This window comes from Oryzias latipes, chromosome 11 (genome assembly GCF_053564925.1).
Source record: "Oryzias latipes strain Hd-rR chromosome 11, Olatipes_Hd-rR_3.1".
NCBI classification, from domain to species: domain Eukaryota; kingdom Metazoa; phylum Chordata; class Actinopteri; order Beloniformes; family Adrianichthyidae; genus Oryzias; species Oryzias latipes.
Genome location: NC_136247.1, coordinates 15535324 through 15548201, shown reverse-complemented (window position 1 = coordinate 15548201; position 12878 = coordinate 15535324). Strand labels below are relative to the sequence as shown.

General features: G+C 41.8%; 1 protein-coding gene across 2 annotated transcripts in view; it reads left to right on the top strand.

Annotated features, from left to right (window-relative positions):
- Nucleotides 1-12878, top strand: part of dlgap3 (discs, large (Drosophila) homolog-associated protein 3) — a 59473-nt gene that overhangs the window by 35457 nt on the left and 11138 nt on the right. Inside the window, exons 9-12 of one of the 2 annotated variants that reach the window (XM_078955365.1) lie at nucleotides 764-1058; nucleotides 1128-1219; nucleotides 1321-1467; nucleotides 2483-11545. In XM_078955365.1, coding sequence (XP_078811491.1) covers nucleotides 764-1058; nucleotides 1128-1219; nucleotides 1321-1467; nucleotides 2483-2785 — 837 coding nt within the window. In that variant the 3' untranslated portion in view covers nucleotides 2786-11545. Of the gene's footprint in view, nucleotides 1-763; nucleotides 1059-1127; nucleotides 1220-1320; nucleotides 1468-2482; nucleotides 11998-12878 lie in introns of those variants that run through there. The other variant, XM_078955364.1, reaches the window with a different exon arrangement.

Genomic DNA, 12878 nt, shown 5'->3' with positions numbered 1-12878 from the left:
CAACAATTAATTACCTCTTATTTGTGGGCGGGGCTTTTTGCGCTGAAGTAACCCTCTGATGTTATATCATGAAACCTTTGTTTACACGCTTTCCCTCTAGCTTACAGCCTTTCACAAATCCAACCTAACATTGCCGGTGCAACAAAAATAGCGAGTGATATTGGAGCTATCCATCTGTACAGTTTGGATCCAGATTCCAGCTCAGACAAGGAAAACAAAGACATTCATGGATCTAATTGTCTGCAGGGAGATGGATCAGAATGGAGCAGGAAGACTTTGGTCCTCACATTTCTCTTGCCGTGTCACAAATTACAGCTTTTTTAAACTGATAATTTTTATTTGCTCTGCTTTGAATAAAGAATTACTCCGAAACGCAGTTTTAATCCTAAATTCTTTCATATATGTCCTCCATCATCAAAAAATTTAACAAGAACGTGTTAAAAATACAATTTTCATTGGAGTGGGTCTTTAAACACCAACTTGCTCGTGTAATTTATCATTATTGTAGAACCGTGTTTTAAGTGAAGGGCTTTATGTTTCCCAGTTTGTAAGTTAATTATTTTAAAGTCCAAATGTCCAAATGCGATTAAAAAGGAAAAGGAAAAAGGTATATAAAAGTGCTGAATAATACATAATGTGGTCGAGAAGGTGGTGTGGGTGCACCAAACTTTTGTGCTGGTGCACCTAAGAAAAAAAGTTAGGCACTCCAGTGCAACCAGTGCAAAGATTAAATCTGGAGCCCTGTGATCTGTTTTCATTTTAGGACCTTATCCAGGGAGGGTACACCCCTGAGGCGTGTCAGGCGGATCCACGGCCCCACCAGCACCCTCACCTCCCTCTTCGCTCCCACTCTCCTCTGCCAATTTCTGCTGAGCGTGCGTGGGCCGGGACCCCATCTCTGGAGGGTCCGCGAAGCCTGCCGGACTCGGGCCGAGCTTCACCCTGCATGAGAGATGGGGAGTTCTTCTTGCGCCTCCTGCAGACTGAAGTAGAGAGGATGGAAGGATGGTGCCAGAACATGGAGAAAGAAGCTGAGGAGAATGAACTTCCTGAGGAGAGTGAGTTCTTAAGGTGTTACATGTATAAATCCAATTTCTAGATGTTCAAATGAGGAATTTTTCTTGCAGTTCTTGAGCTGATTCGAAATGCGGTTGGCAGCGCACAGATCCTTATGTCCCAAAAGGTTCAACAGTTCTTCCGGCTCTGCCAGCAAAGTGTGGTCAGTGTGACAACGCGTCCATTTTACAGATCAAAACCAGAATTTTTGGGCTCAAAGATTGCTAGCTTTTCAAGTGATGCTCTGTCTCTGTGCAAACCCAGGACCCATCGGCCTACCCTCAGCCCACATCTCAGGACCTGGCTTCCTTCTGGGACCTGCTCCAGCTCAACATAGAGGACATCAGGGTCAAGTTTCAGGACCTCCTGCGGATCAAGGACTCTGGCTGGAGACTCCCACCTGAGAAGAAGGTCAGGAACCTGGTGGTTCAAGTAACTCTGGTTTCCTTCGTGTGCGCTCCCAGAGCAAGGACTGAAGTGTGTCGCGAAGAGCACACATTGTTGTGACCAATGTGCCTTTGGAAGCTGCAGAACTTTAGAGAAGTAAAATGGCTAAAGCTCAGCTTCCAACAAGACTGTTTAGAGTTTAAAGTCCCACTCCGACTATCTATTCTCAAGGCGTTCCTCAGGGGTCTTTTTCTTATGATTATGCTGATTTTAGCCAAAATCAAAAAATCTGTGTTGCTTTCTAAAACATAATTGGCAGCAGGAGCATATTATTCACCTCTGTGTTGTGGGCGGTTTTGTTGGCATGGAGCAGCCCACCCCCACTTCCCATCACCCAGATGTTCTCTTCTGTTGGCTCATAGCCCCTCACATCCCCAGCCTAACATTATCGGTGCAACAAAAATGGTGAGCAATATTAAAGCCATGAAGTCGTGCAGTTTAGATCCAGATTCCAGCTCAGACGAGGACAAAAAAACGAAGACGTTCAAGGATTTATTTGTCTACAAATGGAAGATCAGAATGGAGCAGAGCAGGGAGACTGTGGCACGCCCAGCATATTTTCTGTATCAGAAATAAAAGCTTTTTCAAACCGTATTTTTCCATCTGCTGCTGGTTCATCGTGGTTTGAATAAAGAAATACTCAGAAAGGCAACTTTAATCTTTATATGTTTCTTCCATCATCACAAAAATGCCTCAAGAACATATTGAAAACACAATAAACGCCATTTTTGATGGAGTGGGTCTTTAGGGACCTTTGACTTCATTTTTTTCTACCTACAAACTACTAAATTATGGATGACAAACTAACATTTTTCTCTCTTTTTGTTTTTTATTTGTCTCATCTTTTTGTTCCACTTCATGTTGAGGTGTTTTTTCTTTTTTATCTTTGTTCTTTTGGTTTCCATATCCATATCTCTCCAAACACACCATTTTTTGTTTTCCTCTTCATCGTGTCTACATCTCACTGTCAACCATCTAGGAAGATAAGAAGCTTCCTCCCCCATTACCAAAGAAGCCAGCAGGTGGCGTGAGCGGCAGCCTCCGAGCCGACAGTGTGGGGGACGGGGGCGCAGGAGGTGGTGGTGGCCTGGTGGTGCCGCGAGTGGGAGGGCACACCTTACCCATCAGGGAGAAATCGCTGGACCTTGGGGACCGTCAGAGGGTGGAGGCGCGGAGGCGGCTGCTGCAGACCAAGCGCACCGCCTCCTTCAGGCAGAACTCAGCCACGGAGAGCGCCGACAGCATCGAGATCTACATCCCCGAAGCCCAGACTCGACTTTGAACGCACCCTCCTCCCTTACCGAGTTAGATCTTCTGCAGGTTGTTGCCGTTTCTCCCGTGAGAGGTTTCCATCACTTCTCCCACTTATGAAACAAGCAATGGCAGCCATCGTAGTGTCTTGAAATTCTGACATTTTAACACAGAGGCCTAGACCTTAAGTGGTAGCTAGCAGACGACTTGCTGACAGTTTTGGTTGCAGAATTTCTTTCTTATGGTTTTGTCCACTTTTTTTAAAAGCAGAGGGTCTCACCGTAGTAGCATGCATGTGCGTTTTCACTTAGAGCATCTCCTTCACAGAAGATAAAGGGCTTTACTGGCACAAGACCTCTAACTAACTCCCTGATGCCATTTTCAACAAAATGACATCAGTGTTTCACTTCTGACTCCGGACTTCCTTTGATCTATACTTTCTGATGCTGCCGATGGATGGATCAGAGTGGAATATTATCCGGTTTCCACAAGGTCAGGAAGGGTCATGCAAACCACAAAGACTCCGAAGTACCATCAGCCAAAGTTGAACTGGCATTTCGCTCACTTTCACCGCTCCCGTCTTTTCTGCAGACTCCTCTCAGCAGTGAGGCTCATTGAATGTGCAAGTGCTGTTCATACATAGAGTGCACACTCACGTTTGCCAAAAAAGAGCTTTTGCAGTGTAGCATCACAGCCTCCGGCGTCAGAGGCACTAAGTAGAACCTTTTGCTTTTAGCGTTGTCTCTCTGAAGTGTAGGATGTTTTGAGGAGTTTGTGGAGCGGATTTTTTATTTTGGTTCTTTTGTGTTTTTGGGATGCTTTCAGGACTTGGTGGAGCAAGCCACATTCTCACTGTGAAACTGAAGTGCCACCAAGTGGTCGAACAAGGACTGAACTAACAACAGTGGTAAAAAAGTTGTCAGGAATTATCAGACACTTTAACAGAAACAGCCATGAGGAGAGGATCAGTTACTTATAAATGTCTGTTCAGTATTGCTTTAGTGACCTGCTGTTTTGTTATCTTGTAAGGGAGCCACTAATTACAAGGTTTTTCCTGTCAGTATCCACCTATAAAAAAGAGAAGTGCATTTATCTTGAAACCACAAGTTACACAAGAAAAAAAAGTTGTATTTTGGAGGGTTTTTGTGGAAAAAAAATCAACAGATATATTATGTAAAAGATCCACTGAATTCTGATTTTTGCGTTCTTTTCCCAATCAATCGGATATTGCGATGCTTTTTTTTCCCCTTGACTAAAGTTAGCACGAGTCCAGGTAGTCTGAAGGGGTCCGGTTTGAGAACCTGCACTCCAGGTATTTTGTATGTTTCTTTTGTAGAGATTTGTGTGACTGCACCGGATCTATGGAACAGAGTTCCCAATCTGCCATTTCCAGCGGAGAAATCCAACAAACACAAAGTCTCACAATTTTTAAGCATGACCTTTTTTGGATGGAATGTGTTGGCAAAATGGGATATTTTAACGGGAGATGTATATTTTATAATATAATCAACATTTCTAGATTAGTAGAGATTATCTAGTCATATATCAAATGTGAAATACTGCAGTATTATTATGATAGATCATAGTAATGTGTGGCATATCCAGACTCAGTACAAGTAAAAAAAGAATTTTAAATTATTATCTTGAAATTGTGAGTCAGGTTTACAGGGTATAACTGGCAAGAATGCCAAGTATAATCCTTCTTAGGCCTACTATGTATCTGTGTGGTTCTCACAACACGTACTGTTGTTTCAGCTCCTGCGTTTCCTCTTTAGAACCGACTACATGTGCCTAACCAGCTATATGTGGGGGTTTCTTGCGGACACAGTTTACACTACGAATATATAGAGATTTGTAAATAGATATCTGCAGAGAATATTCTTCAAAATGTTTTTATCGTACCTGCGTATCTCCCACACCTGCAATACACACTAAAGACTGGCACATTTTGTTAATATTAATACTGCATGTTTTAAGACAGCCTCCTTTGAGTAATTTTACTCGATAGCAAAATTTGTAGGCTCTAACAATCTTTTTTTTGTGCGTGATCAATGAAAGAAATGAATTGTATTTTGCAAAATGAGTCCTTGAATGACTTTCTTTCAGAGAAAAAGAGACGTCCCTGAAACGGCAAGGGGGTAGTTTGGATTTTGAACTGCGATTTCAGAAAATCTTTTTGTGAAACGAGCTGCCCTGATAGGAAAAAGAAAAGAAAAAAAAGGGGGAAATCACATCCATAACATCTGCAGCAGCGTGGGCCGCCGCATCCTCGCTCTGGTTACCCCCAAACCTGATGGCGGCTCGGTGGGGTTCGATGCAGCCCTCATCAAACAAAGCACAAAGAACTGCTTTAATACTGTTTTGCCACTGTGAAGGACCTTTGGCTCCGCCCTTACAATCCTCAGTCCTGCGCGAGGGGACGGCAAGGAGTTTCTATGTCAAGTTGGCCTTTAGACACACCGGGAATCAATGAGGCTTTTGCTGGATTCACAGTAGCAACTTCTTCATTTAAGCTGACTTTTACCTTTTTACTTATCACAAGTTGAGGTGTCAGTTAGCCACCTTGCCTAGAAACAGGTCCACTACAAACACAGCTTTTGGTTGTTTGTTGGGTTCATGTGCACAGTGTAAACCCGGGGTCAATCACGATTTCAGTGCCCACCGAGACAGCAGACAGACGCTGATCTGAACTCTTTCTGCTCACTCTTGAAGTGCATAAACCCACAGTGGACAACCAACAGTTCACTCAGAGTACCTCACTTTCTAGCATCAGTGTCTTCTATGGCCACCCAAGTCCCTGTCTCCAAAGGGTTCTGCAAGACCACGACAACACCGAAAATTCAGGGCCACAAACGCCCCACAGGCATGTTGTTCGTGCTCTCCGAGCGAAGGGAGGTCCTCTTCCAGGTGTTTTTCCCAGGCTGAAGAGCAGCGGGGGCCGTGGCAACAATGTCTGTGTGTGTGCTGTATACTGTGCAACAACCAAGACCTGGAAAAGGGTAGCAGCAGCAGATTTGAGTTTTCATTTGACATTCTTGTAAGGCAGAGCTGCTCTGGAGGAGAAAGCGAATTTATATGGCAGCGGGGGAAACTAAGATGCAGCTTCTGAACCTCTAAAGACCTCTGAGCATTTTACTGCTTTTCTTTGTATAATTTTAACCAATGAAACATTTCTGATCTGATTTGTGACCATTGCTGCAGCCTTTTGTGCGCTTTTCACAAACTAGCACAAACATTCATGTCCTCAAAAACGTGTAAAAACTATTTTGAGCTGTCGTTCTCGTGACATTACTCTCAAAGGCCATGAACAAAGATTTAAATGCACACTGCAAAGACAACGAAGGGCTATTGCAGAAAACACATGAAGCACAACTCCCTTCAGTCTAATGTATAACACATGGGAGAGTAGCATACTGAAGGCTTTAATGAATACTTCCGCCACGCTTCCCCCTTTGCCTCCAGAGCAGCTCGAACCCATGCAGATGTTTGACTAAAACTCCAATGTGCCTTCCGCAGTGAGGTGCAAGTCTTTGCGTGTGTGCTTACTGACGACAATTTGTGGCTCTACAGGACACACGCCGACAACCACCAGGATCAGAGAACAGAGCAATTACTGTGTAATTAGCAAAAAATAGATCCATTTAAATGCCCTGCCCCCATCATGTTTACAAAAATGTAAATACCTGCTACAAATGGACATTGCTCTACTCTATATTACATATATTGTTATTACAATATGATTATTGTCATTAAAAGGATAAATTATTGCCATTATCTTCGTCATCGAACATGGTGTTGTCATTTATAGCAATGGGTAAGCGACCTATTGAGGAGTGAGTTTTGTGTACAGTCAAAGAATTACTGCTTTAGTTCAGAGTTAGTTGAATAAACTGCTGCTATGGAGGAGATGGGTGAAAGAAATGTGACATTTTTCTTTGTCATTGGAAGTTGTGAACATCTGAGCCATCACATCTGCTTTGATTCCACTCTAAACAGAAGGACAGAGAACAGAGAACCGTATTTTACTCTATAATGTAGCTGTAGACAAACTAGCACTCTGGTCTGTAATCGTCCATCTCGTGTTACCTCGCAGAACCCCATGGTTCTTTTTTTAATCACACACATTAGCCACATCAGGCTGTTTTGTATGGCAAGCGAAAAGGATCATCATACATCAGAATAAAACGTATAAACACAGCCTGTTTACTATCAAAAAGACAGTTTTCTTTACATAAAAGGAAAACTCAGAATTCATTCCCTACTCCTACATTCATCCCTACAAGTGGAGAGTTATCGAAAAAACATAGTGTCTTTAAATCCGGTCATTACTACTTGATGAAGTCATGAATAGTCGCCGGCAAGCTAGGTTAGTGCACGGCTGTCAGTGCTCAGAAAATACAAAAGAACTTTATAACTTTAAAAAGTCATGCAAAAACAATTTACAGTAAATATATTTAAAAGTACACTTCTGTGCTTCAGAGGACACCCACATGAAGAAATGCGTTTCTCCTCCATGCCACATCGCGTTCTGGCGGAGGGATACATCCTACAGCTCACCCCAAAAAAAAAAAAAACCTAGTCCGGAAACCACTGCAGCTCCAAATGCCCCTACAATTTGGAGCAATAAGGAGCAGCCAGAGGGTTAGGGAATGAATTCAGATTCTGTCGTAATGCACGCATCTTTTGCGTAGTCCCAAGATGCATTTAAAAACCTGTTATTTTTCTCCACTTAAGTGCATGTAGAAAGTGAAATTCTATTCTGTGTAAAAACACATGTTTAATGTTCATGTTAGCATACAATAGAATGCAGCTAATTTACACGCAGCAACAATGGCGCTTTCTGTGTGATAGAACACTGCCTTTTATGTCACGTTTTAAGATGCTGTTTTTCATTGCTGTTACTGATGTTTTTTTGCAACGTCTACCTGACGTACCGATTCTTTTCACTTGCCATAGTTGCTGATTGGTTAGGATCAGGATGGTTACTTGTACTTTAAAATGTTTGGCTTTTATTTCTTTCCTTTCCAAATGAAGAATTGACTAAAACGTAGCAAAATGAGTCTCTATGAAGCAGAAAAACAAACAAAGATTGGCAATGGAGGTTGTTGCACGACTGCAGTTGTGATTTGTTCATTTTATTTTATGAACGGGAACTCAATTGTTGGTTTTCTTCTGTTTTATGGATGCAGGGGTGTCAAAAGGAGCCTGTCTTCTAACACTGTAGCCCAGAGAGTTGGCACACTGTGACATGGTTTAAACATAGAATGTAACACTGTCAATGTTGTCAAAACATTTTCTAATGGCCAACAGTATTAATGATTACTATAAAGATATTTTAGCGAGTTAAAGGAAGTGGGGCTGCCTCTCCTTTGTCTTTCTTGTGTGTTCTTTCTTTGAATCCTGAAATTATTTTTCTAAAAATAATGATTAATTTAATCACACGTTCTCCTATTTATCTTAAAGGCCCTATTATCATGCTTTTCTTAAGTCTTTCAGGTTAAACTATTTCCATATCTTTGATCATATATCACCTTTGGCATACTAAAGAACAATTTTTTAAATAAAATATTTGTTGTTTTTGCAACTAATTTTCATATCCTGAAGTAAGAAAACTCGATTTCTGTTCTGAGACTCCGCCTTTCGCTCCGTGTGGGTGCCGCCCATTTCATGATGTCATCTTAGAGTCAGCCTCAGCAGCGTGTCTGCGTTTCACCCACAAAACAAAGATCCAAACTTTGTAAAAGATGGATGTGCATATTGTACATATAAAAGGAAAGAGTTGACCGGATCACAGCTAGCTCCACAGAGAAAGTGGGCGTGTGTGTTAGCCTGGGGGTGGAACTGGCAGAGCAGACTGTTCTTGGAAGGGTCTGTTCCTTACTTTTTGACCTCACAATGTGAGAACCCACTTGTTTTCATGGATTGGGAGGGGCTGGTGCTCAGAGAGAAGGGTTTTAGAGGAATTCTCAGAAGTGCTTGAATGGATCAAAATACCCCTTTGGGGTTGTTTATAGTGAAGAATTAACATTATGATACACTTGAAAGCTCAAAAAAGTTGATTTTGCATGTTCTTTACAGAACAAGTTAGATGTAAGTAAATGTTCTGAGACATTAGCCCTGGTTTTTACATTCCTTTTATTCTTTTATTAAAGTTTATTTTGACAAACTATATCAAAGCAATAAGATCCAACAGAAACATCAAAACGGACAAAACATGAAAGTCAAACTTTAAGTCACTCACAGAGCTCGACATCTCCACTCTGCAGGTTCATTTTCTTATAAAAAACAAATATCTGCCCACATTAAAAAAAAGAACGTTTAAAAGTTCACCCAGCATGCATGATTAAAACGTGGAAGAAAGCCGACCCATGGAGACCAAACATCCAGAGGCACTTTAACCTTTGTGCTATCTTAAATGACCCCACCCTTACATTGACGTGTTCTCCCTACCATGACAAATGTGGATAAAGGTGGAAAGATTTCATGTAATCCATGGACACCAGTGAAGATCACAAATCATTGAAGAAGGTTCAGCACACTGCCTTGTGGGTCTAGATGACCCAACTCCCAATGTTAAAGTACCTAGGATAGCACAAGGGTTACAGCAAAGCTCATGACCCCACTGGAATGGACTAAAGTGGGGATTTGTGTACTACTGGACGGAGTGCTGTGCAAAGTAACCTTTAGGCTGACCAGACGTTGTGCTGAGAATTCGGACTTAAAGCTCGAGGTCCTAATTTTCACCGCACCTAAGTGAACATCTGAAGGACTTATGAAAAGTGGGGGTAGATGAGCAAACCAAAACATTAGATGACAGAAAAGTTTTTTATGTTTGCTTGAGTCCTTACAATTATTTTCATACATGATCAAACAAAGAATATAAAGGAGGGGGAAAAAATCAATCCTTCTCAGCAAATTGATGGAATCTACAAGCAAACACAGTACCTTGAATCTCCTGTAGAGGATGCTAGAACTTGCTAAAAAGAACCCACTTCTCCATTGACAAGTTTCTACAGTATCCCTCAATCAAGCCCTCAGTTCCACTGGGGGCTCAGGTGAAGAACTGAACCAGGTTCAAGAAATTTGGGATTTCTTTACCGGACATTAGCTGATGAAACAAATCTTTCATAGATGCGGTCTTGGCATTTGTCTTCCATATCATGTTCTCAGAGAAGCAGGACTACATCAGCATCACCAACAAACACACCTGTTTTGCATTTGAATCATGCCACAGTTGGTTAAGCAGAATATATTGTATAGTGCGGTGAACTTTAAATGTTAAACTAATTATGTCTTTTTTCCTGCTCTAGTATGATTTGGGGAAAGCTACAGGAATGTACAAAAGCACTAATGTGTGTTTTATCCATAGGGGCATCAATGACAGATTTAAAGTAAAGAAAAATTGAGAAGAAGAAAAAACATTTCTGAAGTTTGTTTGTTAAATATCAAGAACTATTATTACATTCATATAAAGCTCGAATGCTTCCGTTTTACACTGTTTTTTCAAAATAATATCATCTCAAAAATGAATTTTCCTTGCTTTGCGTTAACCATTTCCACAATATTCTAGTTCCTTCTGACTTCATTCAAATGTCATTTAATGCCTGGAAACTATTCAACTGCATAAACATTTACAGCCACACCTGTGCAAAAGTCCAATCTATGACTAAAAGTAGTTTGTCCATTTGCTAGAATGTAAATACAAGCATGAATGTTAGGGTTTCCCTTCAGCAAAGTGTTTCTGTTCTCCTTCCGTTTTCCTCTTTTCTTCAGATGTGAACTAAAGTGGTTTGAATGCATTTGACGAACAGAAAACACTCTGGAGACTTTGGAGAACTCCTCAGGTTTGTGCATCAGTGTAGACCAAGCCAGTCCTTCAGATAGATAGATAGCTGGATAGATAGATAGATGGAAACTTTATTAATCCCGAGGGAAATTAGGTTCCAGTACAACTCTAACAGGAGCAGACATACAACGACAGGGATACACACACATTTCGAAGTTGACAGAGGTTGTTTTGCTGCCTTGACGCCGGCTCATATATACGCAACCTTGGTTAGCGTGCAGATGGTCCACATGAGGCTCAGGAGGGTGGGGAGGATAGGGGTGGGGGGAGGGGCATGAGAACTGTCCTTGGAGTGCAGCTCCATGAGCCAGGCACATTCCTCCAGACAGCGCACGGAGGAGGGAGGGGGGTAGAGGCGAGGTCAAGTAGGGGATGAGTTGCAGTTATCAGCCCTGTGAAAGGCTGCTGTAGTCCACTCTGAAAGCGGTTTTGTTTTGGGGGAGCCAAGGACGGTTGTCCACAGCTCGCTAGGTGAGACCGATTAGATTACATTCCTTTCTTTTGTGCGCCAACAGGTTGTTTTGCCCTGCTGGCAGTGTCCTTGGCTGGCCCTGCAGTGTTGAGGCAGGTTTGACTCGAATGAAAGTGGGTGAATTTAGCCCGGTCTTCCCTCAATCGGGGCAGGAACTCGCTCCAAGGTGGCTTCCATCTTCCGCACAAGTTCAGGGGTCTCAAGCAATCTGCTTAAGTGGGCAAGACAAGCACAGAGCTTTTGATCCTGTTACGGCCGCTAGAGGCCGCTATAATGAATGTTTGTTGGGCGCCTGCCTATTTTGGCATTTAAGAGCCACCGTAGTTGATGTTGTGGGCGCCGCCATTTTGAATTTGCCGCGGGAGCAGTTTCAAAGCTTCTAGCCTTTGTTTTGATGCAGTGGAGAAAAAAAAAGGAGAAAATTTAAAGAAACAGCAACATTTATCAGAATTTGTGATCCTCTCCCCAGCGTGGTAAGAGTTAGATCTGCTGTTTGTTTGTTTTTTGAGTGATGAGTGGATTGAGTGCAGTATTCACAGTTTGTCAGTTGTCTCAGTTTGCTATAGATGACTGAAAATGTGTATGTAAAATTTAATATTGGTTATGTCTGTACAATGGAATATTTTGGAGCAGTTTAACAGCTGTTTAATATATATATATATTTGTTTATCTTTTCCAAGAATTATTATTATTATTGTTGTTGTTGTTTTTTTCAACATTCTGTATTTACAGTTTGACCATTCAATTGGATGTGTGCTACACCAAGGGAGATTAAAACCACTCAACAACCACGTTAATGTAGTGAATTTCCTACAGATCCGCTTGTGAAAGCTTCTCCATCTGAGTCTCTCCTCCCCAAATAACCTTTACCCAGAGCTTGACAGATCGCCTCTCTCCTTCTTCTGCTCCCAGACCGCCCGAAAAATCAGAAATCCTGCGATCCCAATTAGGAGAAATCCAATTATCAGAAATCCAGATAGGTACAGTTCCTCGACGTCTTCCACAGACAGCTGGGACAGGCACACCAGCCTCCACTTGCCCCATGGATTGTTGCCGTGCCCAACCGCATGGGTGCCGTCCGGGCAGGAAGGGTCCTCTTCCCCGTTCCTTAGTGTGGAAAAAACTTTGTCGATCGAATCCAGGGACCAGCTGATCAGATCCATATTCAGAGTGCAAAAGAGCAGTAACATTTTGAATGATTTAAAGCAGAACAAAAAAATGAAATTAGCAAATAATAAAAAAAAACGTTCTTAAGGTTCGCATTGGATCCAGTTGGTCCAGAAGTTGTTTCTGCTGAAGGCAGAAGTGGCTGACTGCTCTCTCAGATTAAACCTGAAAAGAAAATCAAATAGTTTAATCATTTTTTAGCTTTCTAAAATCATCTTCCTTAATTTGACATTTCAAGACTCTAACGAAAGAACTATGAGAAAAAACAAAAACCACTTCATCATTGAACTTCTTAATCGTGCTGACTGATTATATTTGTACAGCATGTTGCTAAAAGCATTTTAGAGACAAAAAGAAAAACATCCACTTTCTGTGTCTGCAGGAACTAAACCCAAACATCGGCCAGAAACTTTAAAGTCTCCTGCTAAGATGCAGGATTAATTTTACAGGCAGCACATTTAAATTCTTCAGAAGGTTAAGTCTAATAAGAACGGCCCTCCACCCCCTCATCTTCTCAAGGCACTGCAGGAGGCTGCTTATAAAAATGCTAACAAATGCAACACATCAGCTCTGTCATCAAACAGTTTCCACATCCTCACAGAGAGTAAAACAACAACACACTCAAACACAAAGGTTGAT